Source organism: Sarcophilus harrisii, chromosome 2, assembly GCF_902635505.1.
Source record: "Sarcophilus harrisii chromosome 2, mSarHar1.11, whole genome shotgun sequence".
Lineage (NCBI taxonomy): Eukaryota > Metazoa > Chordata > Mammalia > Dasyuromorphia > Dasyuridae > Sarcophilus > Sarcophilus harrisii.
In genome coordinates, this window is record NC_045427.1 from 157929881 (window position 1) to 157952908 (window position 23028).

A 23028-nucleotide genomic window follows, 5' to 3' on the forward strand; every position below is an offset into this window, starting at 1 on the left:
TATAACTTACAAATATATTCTAATTATTCTTTTTTATTTCCTCTTGGCATGATCTATTTCACCTAGTTCATTTGCTATTTTTACTAATATGTTTTTTTTTCTTTTAAAAAAAATCAGATTAGCTAAGGATATAGCAATTTTATATCTTCAAAGAAGCTTTTAATTTTTATCATTCTATGGGTTTTTTATTTTTAATTTCTCTATTTTCTTCTAATTTTTAATATTTTCTTTGGTGCTTACTTTAGATTTTGTTTATTTGTTGATTTTAATTTACTAAATGCATTTTCAATTCATTATCCTTTTTTTTTTCTATTTTGTAAATGTATGTTTGCAAGGATATGATTGTTTAACCTGAGAACTATCTTAGCTGCAACCCAGAAGGTTTTCATCATTATAATTTTCTTTGAAATAGTTAAGTATTTTAATGATTTGTTCTTTGACACACTCTGTACTTATTATTTCTTTTTTAAGTCTTCCTTTATTCTTTGTCTTTTTTTTTTTGTGGTCCTTTAACCAATTGATTTTTTTTTTTTATGGTCTGCCTTTTTACATTTGTATGCAATATTTCTGTTCCCTCATACTTGGTCAATTTTTATAAGTTTTACGTGGTGCTGAAAAATATGTATTTTTTTTTTTGCCATCCCATTTAGAAGATTGCTCTTTTTATTCTAGTTTCTCCAAGAATTGATTTGATTTTGTATTTTGCCTTTTGTTTATCTTTTGGTTAGCTTTATCTAAAATTAATAGTGGTCTTCAACAGGATAATTTCAGAAAGGCCTGGAGAGACTTACACTAACTGATGCTGAGTGAAATGAGCAGGACCAGGAGATCATTATATACTTCAACAACAATACTATATGATGACCAGTTCTGATGGACCAGGCCATCCTCAGCAACGAGATCAACCAAATCATTTCCAATGGAGCAGTAATGAACTGAACCAGCTATGCCCAGAAAAAGAACTCTGGGAGATGACTAAAAACCATTACATTGAATTCCCAATCCCTATATTTATGCCCACCTTCATTTTTGATTTCCTTCACAAGCTAATTGTACAATATTTCAGAGTCTGATTCTTTTTGTACAGCAAAATAATGTTTTGGTCATGTATACTTATTGTGTATCCAAGTTATATTTTAATATATTTAACATCTACTGGTCATCCTGCCATCTAGGGGAGGGGGTGGGGGGGGGTAAGAGGTGAAAAATTGGAACAAGAGGTTTGGCAATTGTTAATGCTGTAAAGTTACCCATGCATATATCCTGTAAATAAAAGGCTATTAAATAAAAAAATAAAAAAAAAATAAAGGGAAATAAAGCTCAATTAAAAAGGACAATTAAAAAAAAATTAAATTAAATTAATAGTGGTCTTTTGTCACTATTTTACTACCATCTATGTCTTCTTATACCTCAGCTAATATTTCCTTTGTGAATTTAGGTACATTTGCATGTAGTTTTATTACTTATTCAGATTTGTTTCTGATTCCTTTTAATGTAATATTGTTTCCTAACTTATCCCATTTTATATTTTGGATGTTGTTTTTGTTTATCAGATAACACAATTGCAATTCCTGCTTTTTGGGATTCACTTCATACTTAGTAATTTTTTTTCCCTATCCCCTCAGTTTAACTTTGTGGATATCTGTGTTTTTTTTTTTTTGTTTTTTTTTTCAAATTTAAAAAAAATTTTTATATAGCTTTTTATTTACAAGTTATATGCATGGGTAATTTTGCAGCATTGACAATTGCCAAACCTTTTGTTCCATTTTTTTTCCCCTCCCCTCCCTCCCCCCCTCCTCATGGCAGGTTGACCAATACATGTTAAATATGTTAAAGTATAAATTAAATACAATATAAATATACATGTCTTAACAGTTATTTTGATATCTGTTTTTAAAATTTTTTTGTAAGTTACAGATTGTAAAGTTTTGTTTTCTTATCCAATGTCACTTTATTGGATTGTTTAATCTATTCTCATTTAAAATTATGAGTTAGATTTATATTTTCCTCCATCTGTCTCTAATATTGGTATTTTTTTTAAATTATGATTTTCCCCTTTTCTTTACCTTAATCTTTTTTAAGGTGACTCCATTCCCAATGGCTCTCTTCCTTTCATCTCAATCCCTTCTCTCATTTATTAACCTTTTTCTCTATGGGGTTTTGCTTATTAGTTCCTGTATTTCCTGTTTTTGTTTGATTATGTAATTCTATTTTTTCTTTATTAATCAAGCACATTTTTCCTTATTCTCTTCCTCTTCAAGTTTTCTTCCTTCCCTTTCCTCCCTTCTCCTTTCCTCCCCTTCCCTCTCCTCCCCTTCCCTCTCCTCCCCTTCCCTCTCCTCCCCTTCCCTTCCCTTTCCTTCCCTTCCCTTCCCAAAAAGGATTTCTCTAACTCCTAATTATCCATCCTCTCTGTCTAGTCAAGACCCTTGTTCTCTCATTCATGACCCTTTTACTTATCTGTATCTTATCTTTTTTCTCTATTTCTTATGTAATCCAAGCTTCCAGGGTATCCATTTGAGTATCTCCTTTGGGTAGTTTCTGCCTCTGCTCTATAGAGCTTGCTCCATGGATTCCAATTTTGTATTATGCTCCAAACCTGATACAATATCAGTTATTTCAGATGTTAAAAGGACTTGGTCCAATAGCTGTGGGTTCAGCACCAAAATGACATGGGGTTCAGCACCAAAATGATGAGGATGATGTAGACGCCACATGATGGTAGGCAACAAAAGTTGGGGTTTGCTCATGTGAAGTATTCACAATAGTCATTCTCTTTAGCAAAAGGTAGATTAATTTAAGGAAGAAGTAACAGAAAAACTGAAGGGATACAATAGATACCAGTAGTGGTAAATATGAAATAGAGTGGGAGAGCATTTGAAAGACAAGTTCCTCAGTGGGACTCATAATTAACTAGGAAAAGAGGAGCACCCCATGAGGTTAGGGCATGTCCTTAGCTGGCAGGCTAAATGCTGAAAGGGACTTAATATTCTAAAAGAGTTAATTAGTTATAAATAGAAGTGGGGTTGAGAAGCATAGTGGAGTAAGGGAGATACTATATGGCATGGGGGGGAGAAAGACACCAAGAGGCAGAGTGTCATGGCATATTAATCCAAAGGAAGGCAGCAGCCATGAGATGGCTCATAAGTAGATTTTATAGAGAAAATTTAACCTCAAAGACATGACTGGGATTTTTGACAGGACATGGCAAGGTGAGACTGCTTGAGACACCCTGACAGGACATGGCAAGGTGAGACTGCTTGAGACACCCACAGAGGTTGGGTCTCAGTGATTTGACATAACTTGGATTTCAGACTGGACAACCTCTCCAGAGAGTGGGACCATGAAACTAAACTGATCTCTATCAGTGCCTTCTCCCTGCTTTGCCTCAGGGATCAGTTCTTTAGTTCTCTCTGTCCAACACACCATTTAGGACCTCATCAGTTGGACCCCTCCCCCACCATATCATTGACTATGCAGCCCATAATCTGATCTATATATTCTCCTTTGCTTACCTTTTTCCCCCATTTGCTTCAAAGTCTCCTATCTTGCTCCATTCTTTTACACACTCCAGGTCCCAGTTGCCCACAGAAATACATTATCACATTATCTAGAAGTACCAAATACTTCATTTAAAAAAATACAATTTTATATCATTGCAAATTTGAAACCTTTTTGACCAAGAATATTGTAGCTACATTAGTGAGCATCACCTTCACAACATTTCTGATATATGTAACTTTCTTTTCACCCCACACAGTTGCTACCTTTTCCTCCCTTTCCCATTGCTAGTGCTTTCCTTCATAGGTTACCCTTTCATTCCCCTATACATATCTTCTCTATACATAGTTATTTGCTTGATTCCCCCATCAGAATATGAATTCCTTGAGGTCAGCAACTGTGCTTTTGCTTTTCTTTGTATCTTCAGCACTTAGGACAGTGCCTGGAATATAGTAAACACTTAAATATTTGTTGATGATGATTAGTTCCTGCTATCCCTTGTGTATACTCTGTGCATGCCCTATAATCTCTTGGGTATTGTATCAGTTACTATATGTGCGAGTCTAATTGTATAATATATATGGAAATCCAGTGTTATAATGTTATCATATATTCTGTGCATCTAAAATTTTGACATATTGGGCAGGCATGAACCAATGTGAAACATATTCACAGGAAATGTAATTATATTATATCACGAGAAAAGTGCACCTCACAATAACTACAGTAGCATGTTTTAGTCCAAGTGCAAAGTGAATATATAATAGCATTTTTTTTCCTTCTCTTGTTTGACAAGGTATGGGGATAACAAAGGCAATTAAAGTTCCTCCACACTGTGAACATATATCATCTCTTTGTTCTATAGGTATTAAAGTAGTTGTAATTCTCAGAAGAATTAAGGCCAGTATAAACGATTGTATATTGCAGATGAAGCATTTTCAATGCAGCAATATCGTTTGTGTGGATATGGCACTGGACTGTGAAATAACTGTTTTACTCTGACTCACTAGCAACCATCTAACTTTATGAAAGTTATAAACTTCTCTGATGTGGAAAGTATTTATTATCTACATAGTAAAAGGGAATTATTTGTTTGATTTCGTATTACCTAAAAAGCATGTGGTGTCTCTAAAGAAGAATAACCTAATATAAACATTAAATATTTGAATTATTTATGGGAAATTGTCATAGAATAATTTTTATGTTGGTAGAACTTTGAGTTGTCTTTTACATTAGATATTGAGAGAAGCTAAAGCTGCATTATGTATAGCTACACGACTGCTGAATTTTTAGGGGCTGGAAACACTAGTATCTGGAAATCCAGATTATTTGTCTATATTACAACCTTTTTACAACATTAATTAGATATTCCAAATACTATCAAGTTTTTTTTTTTAATACCATTAAATTTAGGTGCCAGTATTAAAAAAGCTTATCTTTTATGTCTGACCTATGCTTTAAAAAAATTATCCTTGGTCCACCCATTCTAATACACACACACACACACAGACACACTCACTCTCTCTCTCTCTCTCTCTCTCTCTCTCAGATGGTAGAAAAAACAATCTTTAATAGTAACTAATTAAGACATTTGGATATGATTGAATTCTTTATTTACATTCCTTTCAAATAATTTTGTGTGTGATAAGTAGTAAGTACTGACAATTTACTTTTATACTTTCAAGCTATCATCACCGTACCACACATGTTTGGATTCTCCTGTCAGTTGCAGTCTTGAAAAGGCAGAATACTTTAATTTGGAATAAGAGTTTTAAAACTTTGCTATAGGAAGTGCTTATCTTAATCCAAATTACTTGAAAATAATTTTTTTTTTCACTTGGAGCAGTAAATTAATGTTTTCCTATATTTGCTTGTACCCATTTCCAATGAAATACCATAAAACCTGCTAACTTCTCTTTTGATGATTATTGTACTATTAAAGTAAAATTTTGAATAACAGGAATCTAAATGAATAGAACCTTTACCTGACTAGAATATTTCTACAGTTCTTCTTAAGAAAACAAAATTGTATTAGGGATTTCTTAATATCAAAAAGAAAATTAAGAGAATACTGAAGTCACAAGGCCTAATTTTGAGCCTGACTATGTCACTTACTACCCACAAGACTTTTTGAATAATAGTGATTAATCATATTGAGATATCACATTTTAGTTTAAGAAGTGCTTTGTCCACAACAAAGCTGTGAGCTATATACTACAGAGAAGAAACTGAGGTATAGAAGTAGACAATGACTTATCCCAACTCATTCCATAAATGACAGAATCAATTGTTGTAATTCCATTGTTTTTTCCATTGGATTCCATTTATTCTTTCTGAAACTTCTTATTCTATCCCTAAGCATAAATTGTTTATAATAGCACTTTAAAGTTTGGAGTTGCAAATAATTTCTTCTCTATTTTACAAATAAGTAACTAAGACATGGACAGGCTATGACTTGCTGAGGGAGAATTCAAATCCAAGTTACTTGAACTCAAGTTCATTATTCTTTTCAATGATTATATTTAACTTTTCTTTGCACCAAACCATATTACTTCTCAAGTGAACTTAATATTACTTACAACATTGAACTTTTAGGATTGTCATAACAATAGTGACTTGTAATCAGTAAAGTGTCATAAAATAGGTATACCATTCATGGTAGAAGTACAACCTAATATAATTCAGAAAAAAATTCAGTATCTCAGTTGGCAACCAGAAGGTCTTTTTATTTAACTTCTAATTACCCAAAATTAAGATAGCTGAAATAGACCATTCTAAGAATTTTAGATAATCAAAATTTTACTCATAATTATAATTGATAATTGACATTGCCTATGATGGAAAATTCTAAAATCTTGGTTTGTAGGAGTTTAGATAGATTTTTCTCTTAACATATTAAGTTTTAATAAGATGCTATGAATGATTGGCTAAAAACCACTTTTTTTTCCCTTTGTTTACAGTGTGCTTTATTTTTCAATTTTGCAAATATTTATTAGTATTTTTTCAAAGCATTACTATATGCTATTCTATCCTACAACAGTTTACATTCTATTTTTTCTAAAACGCTTAATAAATATGTGGGGAGAGTAGTGGCAGGAGGTGGAAAAATGGTATTGAGGAATCTTAATTGTTGGGTGTTGCATTGTTCAGTTTCAACAACAAAAAAAATTGATTGAATACCTATAACATAAAAGGCATTGGATTTGGTGTTGAGGCCAAAAACAAAACAGATTCCATCTTCAGGAAATTTAGATTCTACTGGAGATGAGGAAGGGCAAAAGACATGCAATTTAAACACAAAGAAATGTGCAAGGGAGGGATGGTGGAGGAGAAAGTGGGAGAGGAGAGAGGGGATTAAGGGAAAGGAATAGAGGGAGGGAAAGAGGGATGGAGGGAGGGAGAGAGAGAGAGAACAGTAACATAAGAGTGATGAGATCAGAAATGCTTCTAGGAATAGGTGGCACCTCAGTTTGGCTTTGAAAGATGACTAGATTTCTAAAAAGAGAGATGAAAAGGAATGCGTTCCAGGCATAATGAATGTTTTGTGAGAATTCACAGGGCAGAAAAGGAAAAATCAAATTCAGGAGAATAGGAATTCTAGAGTGGCTGGAATGTAAAGTTTGTGAAAGAGCGTAGTGTGAGATAAAGCCAGAAAGGTGAAAGGTAAATAGAAACTAGGTTGTGGAGGGTCTCAAAGTACTAGCCTAAGGAGCTTGTGATTAGGGCAATACTATAGTCAGACCGTGCCTTAGCAAAATTACACCATAAACTGGCATAGTCAAGGGTTGCTGGTTTGTTTTTAATTGTTGAGATTTCATGTTGTATCTATTACATAGATATTTTTAAAAATTACTTTAAATGTGTTGCCCAGAAAATTATTTAAAGCAAATGCCTGGACAGGTTATTGCTATTCTTCTTCAAATGTTGGCATACTCAAAGAAAAAGAAATATTAGCCTAAGAAGGCCTGACTATGATGTAGCTCCTTCCACCTTCATTTGTCCCACTGGGTTTCTCCACTTTGAACTTACGGTACATGTTCACCAATGACTATATCTCCTCATTCCCTGGTATAGTACAATATTTATGTATTTGTATATGGAATGGCAGATAATCCTTGAAAAAGGACATTCAGGATCCTCTATAATGTTCATCTTTGATTCATTTCACATGATGTAATCAATTTTGAGAGTTCCATTTAAAAATAGTCTCACTCCACCATCCCCAGTTCTTGATATGTGTGGTACACACACGATATTGCTGCCACTTATTCATCTATTTCATAATGACTTTAAAGCAGTGAAAGTCATATTAGAAGGTACTACAGAGATTGTATGTGAATGTAGCTCTACTTCTCTCTGTAGCCTCTGGAAATGACCACCTACCTTCATTCCCTTGTGCCTTTGGTTCATGCAAGACCCCCTGTGGCCTTGTTGAACTGGCAGAATCTTAGCAATTACCTCTTTGCAGAGGTTCAGACTGCCTCCCTTCCTGGATGGAATAATATGCCTCTGTATTACTCTCCAGACCCTTTAGTCATGTGACACAATCCTTATAAATTTAGGTTTACAAATTCAGTCTTTAAAAAACATTTATTTTTCCCTCAATACAAAAATAACCACAACACTGAACTCCTACTTAGATATTCTCTAACAAGTTTATAACAGTACCTTACTCAGGTAGATCAAACTTAACAAGTAGTGACTTTGCCTGAGTCAAATATATCTCTTTCTTCTAGACCTCCCTGCAGATTTATTGTGAATTTTTCATATCTTATTTTAAAAAAAACAAAAACATCTCTTTGCTAAAAAGAGTTTAAGTAGTACCTCTTTGAAAACTACTATTTTAGGTATTCATTTATTTTAAAAGCTGCTCTGAGTGGAGTTTGGTGCTCTTCTCACTAATTCTTAGCTTCTTTTATCTATTTATCCTGAACTTTATCTTGGAGTCAAAAGCTTTTTCCAAAAGTTATCTTGTTAAGTATCAATCAAGTGGTTAGGTTTGGCTATTTTTTCTTTTTGTCTCATCCAAAGTGGGTCTATTTGATCCAACAAATATTTATTAGTTGCTTCTTATTACACATAAGAATACATATACACAGGGCAGCTAGATGGCACAGTTGATAGAGCTCGGGCCCTGAAGTCAGGAAGACCTGAGTCCAAATCTGGCCTCAGACCCTTAACACTTCCTAGCTGTGTGATCCTGGACAAGTCACTTAACTCCAATTGTCTCAGCCAAAAACAACAGAAACAAAACATATATACTGAGCTAAATGCTGAAAACATTATACCATTTCCTATATGAATTCCCATGATCAATAAAAAGGATAACTTTTTCCTTTCCAATGCAGAATTCTTCCCTCCCTCCCTCCCTCCCTCCTTCCTTCCCTCCCTTCCTTCCTCCCTTCCCTTCCTTCCTTCCCTTCCTTCCTCCCTCTCTTCCTTCCCTTCCTTCCTTTCCTCCCTCCCTTCCTCTTTCCTTCCCTCCCTTTCCTTCCCTCCCTCCCTTCCTCTTTCCCTCCCTCCCTCCCTTCCTCCCCTCCCTCCCTCCCTTCCTCCCTCCCTTCCCTCCCTCCCTCTCTTCCTTCCCTCCCTTCCTTCCTTTCCTTCCTCTCTTCCTTCCCTCCCTTCCTTCCTTTCCTTCCTCTCTTCCTTCCCTCCCTTCCTTCCTTTCCTTCCTCCCTTCCTTCCCTCCCTTCCTTCCTCCCTTCCTTCCTTCCCTCCCTTCCTTCCTCCCTTCCTTTCCTCCCTTCCTTCCTTTCCTCCCTCCCTTCCTCTTTCCTTCCCTCCCTTTCCTCCTTTCCTCCCTCCCTTCCTCTTTCCTTCCCTCCCTTCCCTCCCTCCCTCCCTTCCTTCCTTCCTTCCTTCCTTCCTTCCTTCCTTCCTTCCTTCCTTCCTTCCTTCCTTCCTTCCTTTCCTTTCTCCCTTCCTTCCTTCCTTCCTTTCTTCTTTTTGAAATAAAAAAAAAAGAAATAAAAAATACGTTTTACTGAGGCTTTTTGGATTTATATCACAGCCATTTCAGGATATTCACACTCTGCCCCAAAATAGGCTTATAATTTGAAAAAAAAACAAAAACTCTTCTATGCCTCTCCAAAAAAGATGATAGTATAAAGATTTAAAATTGGAAGAGACTTCGGGAGTTATCTTGTCTAAAGGTCTTATTTTACTGATGAAGAAACTAAGTCACAGAGATGTTAAGTGATTTTTCTCACAACCACAAGGTAGTTACTTCCAATTTATCCTGTATATATATCTTATTTGTACATGGATATATTTGTGCATGTTGTCACCCTTCTCCCCCTATGTCTCCCCCAATTAGACTATGAACTCCTTGAAAGGCACTTAGAATAGTACCTGGCACAAAGCAGGCATTTAATAGATAAACACTTATTGACTTTTTTGAGAAATAGAACTGTGATTCAATCCAAGTTAACTCTAAATCCAAATCAAGTGCTCTTTGCCCAGTGCTTCCTTAACTCTTTTCCAAGGTCAAGATTGTTCATTTAAATTATTCAACACTCAGTCTCATTTTATAATTCTTTCCATTTACATTATGACAGTCATATATGTTGTTCTTTTTTCCTCTGTTTATTTAATATTTTATTTTTCCCAGTTAAATGTAAAACAATATTTTTAAACAATTGTTGTTAAAACTTTTGAGTTCCACATTCTGTCCATTCTTCTCTCTTTCTTCCCCACCCGCATTGAGAAGGTACATGTGAAGTTAACCAAAACATTTCCATAAAAGTCATACTGTGAAGGAAAACATAGATCTCCCTCAAAAAAAAAAAAAAACCTTCAAGAAAAATAAAGTTAGAAAGAAAATTATACTTCAGTCTGTATTCAGATACAGTTACTTCTTTCTCTGAGTATGGATAGCATTTTTCATTGTAAGTCCTTCAGAGTAGTCTTAGATTTTTGTATTGCTGAGAATAGTAAAGTTATTCAGAATTGATTCTCCTACAACATTGCTATTACTTTGTACCCAGTACATTTTACTTTGCATGAGCTCATAGAGGACTTTCCAGGTTTTTCTGAGAGAATCCTGTTCATTATTTCTTATCGAACAATAATATTCCATCATAATCACATGCCACAATTTATTCAACCACACCCCAGTTGATGGATATTTCCAGTTGAGAACCCTGAGAAAAGAGCTGTTATAAATATTTTCTACGTTTAGATCCTTATCTTTTTAAAAAAATCTCTTTGGATTACATGCTTAGTAGTGGTACAGTTAGGTCCAAGGATATGTATGATTTTATACCCCTTTGGATATAGTTCCAAATCACTCCACAGAACAGTTCAATCAGTTCACAGTTCTACCAACAATTCATTGTCTCATTTTCTCCACATTCCTCCAACATTTGTCATTTCCCTTTTCTGGCCCATTAGCCAATATAATAGAATTGTTTTAAGTCTCATTTCTCCAATCAGTAGTGAGTTAGAGTATTTTTTTCATATGGCTAATGTATATTTTTATTTTGTCTATTTTGCATCGGTTCATATGAGTATTTGTATATAATAATATTCCATTCCATTCACATATCATAATTTATTTCCTCATTTCCATCTAATAAGCACTCCATTATTTTCAGATTTTTGATACCACATAAGTATGGCTATCAATATTTTGATCCTTTCTTTCCTTGACTTTTTTGGTGTTCATGCCCTGCCCTACAGTGGGAACTCTGAATCAGAGGCTATAAACAGTTTGATAACTTTTCTGACATAATTGCTAATTGTTTCTTAGAATGATTGGACCAATTTAGAATTCTGCCAACAGCATATTAGTGGCACTAGGTTTCTGCTTCCTTTCTTCACACATTGTAAAAGAGAGAGAGTGTGACATAATGGCTTAATATTTTTAATAATATAAAGGCCCTTATGAATAGTTTGAATTTTTTTTTTCTGTTTGCATATTATGTATTTTACCTTTTTTTTCGAGGCTATGGGAGGAAAGTTCCTCAGATTTTCTTCTACTTGTTTTCTTTGGAACTGAATTCAATTTAATTTTTATACAATATTGAATTACTTCCTTAATAGCGTACTACCAGTAATGACCTCAGCTCTAAAATTGTTTTAAATTCTGTAGCAGCTTTCTTAAAGGACTTGAATCCTTTGTGTTGAACCAAATGCAAAACGTAGAAGAAAAACAAACTGATTTTGTAGTATATATGTACGTATAAGACTGCACGTGTAGTCTATACATACATACACATATATACACATACTCTCTTACCACTACTGATGACCTAAGAAGAACCTAATGAATATGGTTGTAATATCAGGCTAGTTCTCACCAGAGAAATTTGAAAATGGGTACTTACCAAAAGAGGCAGTGTGGCATATGTGGGAAAGTAGTGTGTGTGGAAGAAAGGAAACTGGAGGACTAGAAGTTAGCAAACATGGGTTTGTGTCCTAACCAGTAACTAAGAATTTGAACTAGAATGAATGACCTTAATCATTTCCTCATATGGAAAGATGTTGAATTCTTTGTTCTCTAAAAATCCATTCCAGATCCACAGTCTTGTGAAGATACAGGAAAATGATTTTCATAAAGAATGCCTCACATTTATATTTTGTTGTTTACTGGTGCTAGTGTATTTGTGGAGCCTTAGGCACTTTTTGCAATCATACCATGGGCTAATGTGGAACACTTATAAATGGTCATTTTGGCTGAATTGAGGAAGGTATTCTATAAGGTGAAATGAGTCTTGTAAAAATTCTTTGTCATTATATATGTCAGAACAACAACAACAAAAACAGACAGATGATTTTGACAAGGAAAGCTTTCTTCAGAGTTTGTTCGTGATTTTTATTTTCTACCCCAAATTCTTCTGTGACACTAAACCAGAATTGTCAGGGAGTAGACAATTATACAATAGTTTTTCCCATTATAATGTTTTAAACATTGATAGGTAATGAACTGTTGATTTCTTTTAAAATCAAAAGTATATTTCTCAAGCTACTATTAAAAGCATGTTGTCTAACAACTTACCAAAGCTGTCAAAGTCTTTTGAAATGAACATTTCTTGGTCTCACAAATAATATCTTCCCTTGTGATGGAAGTTATAACTTACAGTTATTTGGAAAAATCAAAGCCATTTGATATCACTTCTGATTTGAGAAACTCTTACTTGGAACTCCTCACCCTAATACCAAAGAAAAAGACCCTGGATTTATTTGTGCCACAGTTGCATGGGCACTACTAAGTGAGTATCTTTCTTTACACTTGCAAGTAGAGTACAATCATCTATTTTTCAATATGATGGGTAACATAGCTTCAACTATATGTGATAATACATCAAGGGGGCTGTTTTCATTAATGAAAGACTTTTGCTCCGAGACAGATTACAACCAATCTATAGCTTTGATAAATCTTAGTTGACTGGAACTCAGAGATCTTAAATGATTTGTCCATGTGTAATCATAAAAATATATTTAGATTAGAAGAAAATTTTAGTAAGGTACTACAAATACTACAAGAATTCTGAAGCTGTGCAATTTTAATCCTCTCTGGGTCTCGCCTTCCTTGTGTGTAAAAATGGAGATAGGTTGGATTAAGTCAGTGGTATTAAACTGATATAGAAATTAGGGCCACTTAACCCATGCATAAGATACCTACACTCACTTATTGACTTAAAAAACTACATATTAACATTATCTACAATTTTTTTTTTGCTTATTTATTTTGTTAAATATTTCCTAATTATATTGCTAATCTAGTTCTGGCACATATTTGACACCTCTAGACTAGGTGACTTTGAAGTTCCTCCTCCTTTGAGCCTATGATAACTTATGAAATTTAAATATTATATAACCAGAAATACTGAATCACTTTAGGAATATTCAGAATTTTAAAGTTAGCTTTAAAATATCTAAACTTTAGTTTTCCTCTCTTGCCAATATTCAAAATACATACAATTATATGTATAATACTTATATTCCTTGATATTAACTTCATTTTGTGTCTTTATGAAACAAACATTTCCTCTTGTTAAAAAGCAAAAAAAATCAGCTGATTGTTTTAATTACAGGATGTGAAACTTTTATTTTTTAAAACTGAATTGAGTAATTTTGATTTTGTATGCCTTTTACATGTTACAAGGAGAGAGAGCGAAAGAGATATTCAGATAGAGGCAGAGAGAAACTTTGCCGTTGTAGAAAAAATGAAATCCAGAATGTGTTTCTAGTCCTAGTTATGCCACTAACTAACTCAGTAATCCTACACAAGTCATTTAAATTTTCTGGCCTGGTCTAATTTCTTCATATGAAGGTGATTAGATTCTTTCATATAAAGTGTGTTTCTAATCTAAATTTTTATGATTTTATCTTTAATTGCATTTTTCCTTATATTTTATTTCCTATCTCTAAGTCTATCATTTAGGGTAGGGAAGAGAGATTGGTAAATAATGGACACCTATTCTCATTAACTAATCAAAGGGACTTTATTATAATAATAGTGAGCTACATAGTGCTTTAAGGTTTGTAAAACATTTTACAAGGATTGTCTCATTTAATCCTCACAATAATCTTATGATATCAATGATGTCATTATATCAATTTGTAGAAAATTGAGATAGTCAGAGGTGAAGTGACTTGCCCAGTCACAAAACTATTAAGTGTCTGAACTTAGATTTTAATTCAGGTCTTCCTTTCCATAGGCCTAGCACTCTATCCACTGTGTTAACTAGCTGCTTCTATCAGCAGATATAGATTCTAAGACAATGCAGGAAGATGTGATCTGATTTTCCTCCTTCTTTCAGGGACAGATATGAGAAAAGGACAACTCCATAAAGATTCATGAAAATGGTCATAATCATATACTAAAATTCTTCTTTTAGAAAAAAAGGTCTCCTGAATAAAATATAATTAATATATCAGCTTAACTATAGAATTAATATAACAGTTTGACATATTTGCATAGCCAAATCTGAAAAAGAAGGAACTTGATCCAGAATGCAACATACTAACGAGTCTTAGTGATGATTGAAAACAATTTGGATTTATAGGAAGAGAGCTGCCATAGTACCCATGTAGACCAGGGTTCAAATCCCATCTCTAACCAATACTATCTAAGTGACTGTGGACAAGTCAGATAGTTTATTAATGTTGTAGGAAACTTTCTAAGAGTGCATACCAGAGGAAAGCTGTCAACTTCCATTGGTCAAAAGAATTTCCTCAGTTGAGGATATTCTATACCAATGAAATCACAGCTCTATTTTGTATCCTTAATTATGATCATTACTCCAAACACAAATATATGGATTATCTCATAGTGCTCATATTTATATTAGATAATATGAGGTTTTTGAAATTTATTTTTGCCATTCACAACTTATCTTTTAAAATACTGTGTAGACTGCAAACTTATAGAAGGCATGCATCATTTCTTATTTATGCTAGCAGCCCTTTAAATATATATTATAGGCACTTAACAAGGATCTGTTAAATTAAACATGGCCTGGTTCTTTCAGGGATCTTTCAAGTCACTTGTTAAGGACAGAAGGAAAGCTTTCTTTGTTGATTTAAAGGTAGTACAAGACTAGTGAGAAATCATAAAAAGTTAACAACATACTCTTTTCATCAGACATTAGGAAGATGAATTATTTGTTTTAGGACTTTTTGGATGGGACTTTTATGTGCAAGTAACATATAAAGATTTTTACCTTTAACGAGTCTGTATTATGTTGTTTAGTACTCTACTTTGTTAAAAGGGTTTGCCTCATCACGACTTGTCATTTGTTATTGTTTTTGACATGGCATTATATGTGTTTTGAAATGGATGTAGGAATTACGTACAAGATTATTATAATATGGAATAATTCTTCAATTTGTCATTTCTGATTTGTCAGAATAAATTCAGAATTATACTTTTGGGTTGGTATTGTTATTAACAGGATGGAAGGAAAATAGTATTTGTTTTTTAAAGTGGTTCAGAAAAGCTAAATAAAATCAGCTCATAATAAGAGCTGACATAGGGTCACAGATTTAGAGCTGCAAGGAGAGCTCAGAAGTCATGTACTCCAACCCCTGTGTTTTAGAGATGAGGAGTGATTTGCTTAAGGTGTCTTTAATGATGAATTTCCTCCTCCTATCTAGTAATTATGGACATCCCCTATGCCAGTCTTTAGTTCTCTGATCTTTCATATTCTTTTCACTCTATTACTTATTCATCCTCATTATTTCAATGATCATTCATCTCTATACAAGTGACTCCCAAATCTAAACCCTAACTTTTTACATTATATTAACATTGTAAGGCTTATTTTCTCATAAAACTCATTAGACCTCCCCAAAATACTCAACATTTCCTTCCAATTTTCTTTTTTACATTTTATCAATATTTTTTTTGTCTTTTTTTTATCTTCTAGACTTAAAATCTTGGTGAAATTCTAACGGTGGTGGTGGGTACATGATATATTATCAGTAAATACTTGATTTGCTCTATCCTGTCCTTCATCCCATATTTTAGCTAGTCACTTCCTAGCCATCTCTAAAGCATGCTACCTGCATTGTAGCCATAGTTTTCTATTGTACTTTTTTACCTCTCCTGCTTTTCAGCTCCTGATTTTGTGCTGTCTTCTCCCATTAGAATATTAACTGCTTGAGGACAGGAACTGACTTGCTTGCTTTTATTTGCCTCCTAGCCCTGAGCACAGTACTGCACAGAATAAACACTAACTACTCAATCTGTTTTTCTCTTTGCCATTAATCTGTCTTGTAGATTCTTTTGTTTTTATCGTTAGCATTTTAGAAAACTTGAACTATATAAATATCAATTACTTTTGTTCAAGTCTTTCTGTTTTCTCTATTCCCAGTGTCATCAGTTTTTAAGCCAGGTCCTCATCTTCTTGTGCTTTTATAAATAGAATAATCTTTTGGCTGATTTTTTGTTTCATATTTCCCCATGGTCTGATGTCTTCTCCTAGTCTCTATTTAATTCTACACATTTAAATGGATCTTCACATACACACTCCCCCCAAAAAACTCATTTAGATCATGTACTCTCTTGTTAATGATTACTCTGTAATTTCCTAATGTTTAAATTCCTTAATCTGGCATTCAAAACTAGTCCTACTTTTTTCTGTGACTTGCCTTTTCTCCTGGTATTTCCAAACACAATCCTATATTTTAGGTCAGATCAGTATCCCCATTGCCCCTTACTATGCTGCTTACTTATCAAGCTTACCTTTGCCTTTTCATTCATTGCTGTTTCTTCTACAAGAAAGACTAGTCTTTCTCTTCCCTCTTATTAAAATTCTACTCTTATTTTAGGGCCCACAACTTTCTCTTTCTACCACAAACCTTCTTGAATTAATTTGACTCTGTCAAAGTACTATTATAAATGTTATTCCTTCAGTAGCCTATATCATTTGTAGATGGTCACACAATTTTTTCACTTGACTATGTTTAGTTTTATGCTCTTCCTTCCATATATACATGTGTCGCCTTACAACAAAATCATAGGTTCTTTTATATCTTCTTATGTACCTTTGAGCATTATTCACAGTATTGAACAACTAACCCTTATCTTCAGGAAATCCCCAATTCTATTTCTACATAATTAGAGGTATTGTCCCTTGTTCTCTATGATGTACAAGTTTTATTTATGTAGTTGTTTTTCGTTTCATTAGAACATGCCTTTTAAGTCTCTTCCAGCTCTAAATCTGTAATTAGGTTCAGGGTCTTGTCAGACTTCCAAGTAGAACTTGATGTTTCTGAAATTCAGTAATATATTTGCTGGCTAATAATGGAATTGTATGACATTACACAAATGATTGTTTATCTTTTCATGCTGTATTCATTCAGGTTTGGAAATAGCTTTCTGTACCTTTTCCTAGTAGAATGCAAGCATCCCCCCTCTTATCAGTACTCTCTGAGACATAGTTTTCATCAATTCGACATTTGTTAAGCATTTACAAGGGAGAAAGAGAGAGAAAGAGAGATTAAGAATACAGAGAATATCTTAAAGTTTAGTTTAATCAAGGAGAATAACAAATACTCAAATGATCACATTATAAAAAAAAGAAAGAAAAGTAAATTAAAAACAATGACTATCTCCTTTTCATTCAAAACTTCAGGAAGATATAATTACTTTCATTTGCAGGGAACAAGGAAGATTTCATAAAGATGATGTCATTTAAGTTTGGTCTTATCAAGAAGAGGGGCACTTCAGCCAGAGATGGAAAGAGGGATAAGGAGGATGTAGACTCCAGTCATTTACTGACATTAAGAAAATCATAGATAATAGAAGAGGGTAAGGTTAAAAAGGGGATAGGAGTGGAGAGGAATTGATTTGGGCTGGAAGCTAGGTGGCACAGTAGAGAGTGCTAGATTTGGAATGAGGAAGACAATTCAAATCTAAGCTCAGTGACACTGTGACACTGAACAAATCATTTAACTTCTTTATGCCTCAGTTCTTTAACCTATAAAATGAGTATAGTACTTCTTTTAAAAGATTGCTGTGAAGATCAAAAGAAATAATATATGTAAAGTATTTTGTAAAACTTAAAGTACTATGTAAATGCCATATTTATTAATGTTACTAATTTTAACTTGTGAAGATTTAATAGTTTTAACTACGATTAGACAACCAAATTGAAGAATATCTTGTGGACCATCTTTTGAAGTTTATATTTTCCTAAGCAGTGAATGGGATACTCATGCAAGGTTTCTGAATATCTCAGTGAAGTGATCAAATTGATATATTCTGAAGATTATGCAGAAAGCAAAATCTTAATGGCAGAGACTATTTTGTTTTTGGTTTTGTTTCTAGCGCTGTGTCTGGCTAAACAATAAAACTGTTGTGCTGAAATTCTGTCTTATAATGATCTCCCTGCCATCCAACCATATACTATAGTAAACAGGTATATAAACAGTCAGTGTAAGATAACAATAAATAAGAAATAGTAATCATAAATGTAAAGGGGAGATGGCTACAAAACTGCCTCCCAAATTAAGATCATATCCAGAAATGATGTGTTAAATGAGGAGAAGGCAGCTGGGCCCCAATAATGGCCCCTTGGTCTACAAACTGTAGAGAAGCCCCAGACATGAACAGTAAAATCAGAGAAATATTATGCTAATTAAGGAAGTATAAGGTAACATTGATAACTTTGAGATGATATTAATATGTTAACGAGTAAACATCAAGATAGCATAAATAACAGGTCATCAGTCCTACCTGAATCCTATAAGAATGGGACCCAAAACTCTTTCCCCTCATGAATTCTTTAAACTGCCACAGGTCTATGCTGTTGGAGTGCTCCCTACTCCAGTTTTCAGTTACCTAAGATATTCTACATGCTTCTCTTCTTCCTTCATCTCTTTTCTGCCCTGTTTCCACTCTATTGCAGTACCACCTACCTCTGTTTTCTCTGTGCCTTATTAAAACATGATTGATGCATTATTCTCTGCTTCCTGTCAGCATGATCTTTCCCAACAAATATCCAAAGAATTAGGCTTGTTTTTTTGTTTTTTTTTCCTGACTCATCTGGGGAGTCCTTTGTCGGCACCTTCCTTAGGCATTAACTAGGATACTTGGGCTAGGATTTACCCACCTTGGGTTAGCTGGGTGCCATGAATCCATTGATTGAAAGCAACAGTGAACAAATAAAACTCATTCCTCTACTACCACTTAGGGAATCTCCCTTCATTGTTAGATCTTTATAGGATGATTGCTTAGGAGGCTCTTACAATAGCCCTAAAAAGAAGAATTTAAGGGCCTAAACTAGGGTGGTTACAGTGAGAAGAGAAAAGGACTAGATAGATATAAGAGGTATTGTGTAGATAATGATTGAATGTGACAATTTGTATGGAATGAGAGGGTCAAAGATGACTCCAAAGTTATGGTCCTAGAATGCATGCTGAATTAATGTATTCTCAATTGAGAGAAATGGGAGGGAAGACATGGAGTTCACAAAATCACAGAGTTAGAAGGAACCTCTAAATCATTGAATCCAACTCATATTTGAATAAAAATCCTTTTTAAACTCTATTCAACAAATAAATAATAGATTCTGTTCACAAAGACTTTCAGTGAGTGTTTCCTAAAACTTCCTAAAAGCAACACATTCCATTTTTAGGTAGCACTAATTATTAGGAAATGTTCCTTTACATCAAGCCTAACTTTGCTTCACTGCTCTTAGAATTTCCCTCTAAGACAGAAGAAATCTGATCCCTTTTCCATGTGACAACCCTTTAAGTGCTTGAAGAAATTTTTCTTCCGTCTTCCCAAGTCTTCTCTTCTCTAGCTTAAGCTTCCTCATTTTCTTCAACTGATCCTTACTTCATTATCCTAATTATCCTCTTTTGTATGCTTTCAATCTTATCAGTAACCTTCCTAAAATGTGGCATTCAAAGCTGTGTATAGTGTGTCAGATATCTGAACAAGTCTGAACAGACTACCTTAAATTTATCACCTTATTAGACACTGGATGCTATGCTTTTCTTCCTGCAGCTTGTGGCTTTTTTTTTTTTTTTTAACACCATGTTCAGTTTTATACTTTTTAGGTAAGATTTTGGGGAGTCATTCAGGTGGAGATAGCACAATGGTAGTTGGACATATGTGACAGAAGGAGAAAGGAAAGGCTGGGGTGGATAATAGATTTGAAAATTATCTACATAGAGGTGACTTTCAAAATGAAATTAGTGTTTTTTATTTTCATAGGTAAAGAATAGAATAGAAACCAAAGGAGCCAGAGCAAAAGGGGTTTAAACAATTTTCCCTCTCCCCATTTTTAATGCTCTTTCATTCCTAAAACTACTTTGAATTATTTGATATATACTTTGTATTTTCTTATAGGTTTTCATATTATAACTGTCCAGTAGAAAATAAAGGTGGGGTTATTTTATTTTCATCTTTGTATCTCCAAATCCTATCATGGTAGATCCTTGGGAAATATGTTTAGGAAAGTTGAGTTCATATTTTATTTCTAACAAATAATAATCGTACTGACCCTGAGCAAAGCACATCCTTTCAGTGTCCCAAGCAATTTGAAGATTGTAAATTGAAGAACTGTTGTAGATCTGCAGTGATGGAGAGTGTTTCTTCATCAGGAGTTAAATATGCTGATGAAATCACAAATCTGTACCACCTTAAAAAAAAAAAGTTTCTTGAATTTAATTTTGAATGGTATTTGTGTCTGGAATCCCCAAATTACTGCCACAATTGTAGCCCAGGACTTAAATCATAGTGTACCAAACTTTCATATTTTGTGATCTTGAATATTACACACACTTGGCTTCTTGTGTATATTTTTAATCCCCTAAGAATGTTAGCCATTGTGTACCTATAAATTTTAAATGATGACAGGTCTTTGGTTTTTTGCTTCAGGAAATTATGAAAAGAGCATACACATGGGATTGTAAGCTGAAGTTATGACCTAAGAGATTGATGACTGTTGTCTATGTGATGTCAGTAGAAACTTTTCCCTGTCTCTTATCCCAGAGTCCAACTAAAAAATCAACCAGTTGTTAAGTTCTAATGGCTTTATTTCTGTAATATCTCTTGCTATCCACTTTTTATTAATATACCTGTCATCACCCGAGTACTTACTGTCCACCAGGATACTTCCCCTTTCCAGTCCTTTCCCCTATTGATTCATCCTTCATTTTGTGTACTTCTCCATGATCATGTCACTGTTTCACTTACCACCCTTGTCTCCCTACTAATAAATGCTTGTGAAGTAATGTTGACCCTTCATATAACTTTATAGAACTTCATTTAATCTTATTTTGGTGATCCATAATGCATTTCAGTACCTTGCAGCATCCTAGTGCAGGGATCATTGAAATTAGTTATTTTGGCTTTTTGATATGGTGAAGTAGCAGGGAATAAAAGAGATAAAGTTATGGAATCATGGCCAAATCAAGTTCTTTTTTCTTTTTTTTTGTTGTGGATGAAGCACTACTAATACCCTCACTATTTTTTTTTTTCACAGACTCATATTTCAAGACTTCCTCCTGGTGCTGTGGCGGGACAGTCAGTGGCAATTGAAGGAGGAGTTTGCCGCCTGGAGAGCTCAGTGAACTGAACCCCTCTGGCTCAGCATGAAGTGTTTAAATAACACTTGGGGGCCTGAGCTGATTTTTAACAGATATTGGGTATTTTGTTCTCATTTTATCATTCTTATTGCAACCACGTGCACCATAACTTGAGACACAAGTGCTGCTGTAGTCTCTACTCTTAGTGATGTGTGAATGCATGATAGTGTAAGGGTGTGACTACATGAGCAGGTGTGTATGTGTGGGATTGTGTGTGTGTGTATGTTTGTGTGTGGTGTGTTTGTGTGTGTGTGTGTGTGTGTGTGTGTGTGTGTGTGTGTGTGTATTTCCCTCAATGGAATAGAATCTCCTTTTCCTCATAGTGCAAATAAAAACCAGGTATGATTAAATTAACATCATAAAATTTATACAATGTTTACAAAAATGAGCTAAATTTGCAGGAAAAACATTTTGATTTATTAAAACTGTAGCAACTGTCTTTCCTGTTAAGTTTGAGATGAATAGAATTCATAGCTAGTTGTTTATATGATTGAACAGTGGTTGTGCTACATTCATTATAATAATTAATAATAAAGGTTCTTTATTTTTTAATGGTTTAAGTGAATCCATGGATGACTTAAACCCTTATTCTCATCCCTAATACAGGGCATTTTTCTTTAACAAAAGAATGGTTTCAGTGAAACAATCTAGCCAAGAATTAAGGCCAGACCTTTTTAAAACTAGTCTTATGATAAAGGTTGTACCTCTTTCCTCAAGCTTTTTGTAAGCTTAAATGTTGCATAGCTTCAAGCTCTATGTACTATATTATGAAATTACATAAATATAGAGTACAGTAATACACAGTCTTTAGTTTGTGTATAATGGAATATTATTTGCAATGTAACTGTAAATATGACAGCAAAGTTTATGGAGAGATTCAATATTATCTTTGTTTCTTGTTTAAATATATTTTTAAGATAAAGGTGCAAAAATAAAACAAACCTATTACTGTCTGTAGTGTACAAGTGTCTTCTTCATTTATAACTTTTTGGGTCAAGGCTGGAAGTTTATTTTGAACTTTTCTAGAAAAGTGACTTTTTCTAAAGACCAACCATGAATTCTACTATATCTATAAAGTTATGTGTTGTTTCTACCCTTTTTAAAGTAATATCTGAATTTATGCTGATTGCATAAGTAATTGTAATTTCATGGGTTTACTTAAGTGATCATGCCATGTAAGATCAATTTTTAGATGAGATAAGAAGTATGCATGTAAAAGTTGTATTGCCATCTCAAAAGAGATTATTTCAGTTGGTACTTCTCAGAAGATGAAAACTTTATTTTTTTGACATGTGAGGAAGGAGTATCAAAAAGGTGCTAAAGAGAGATTTGTACAATGAGACAAGAAGTCCTATAATCATGATTCTAGGTAGAAACTGATATGTTCGAAGAAGAAACTATTTGCTTCACATCAACATATGGCAAAATTATAAAGGAAAGGTGAACAAAATAGAGTGAGTATAAATATAAATGATT

General features: G+C 33.8%; 1 protein-coding gene across 1 annotated transcript in view; it reads left to right on the plus strand.

The window, feature by feature from the left end:
* The window catches only part of TASP1 (taspase 1), a 253668-nt gene extending 231163 nt beyond the window's left edge, over positions 1-22505 (plus strand). Inside the window, exon 14 of the mRNA XM_003758180.4 lies at positions 21450-22505. Within this exon, the coding sequence (XP_003758228.1) occupies positions 21450-21542 (93 nt within the window). The 3' untranslated portion in view covers positions 21543-22505. The remainder of the gene's footprint in view (positions 1-21449) is intronic.
* The last annotated feature ends 523 nt before the right edge of the window (positions 22506-23028 follow it).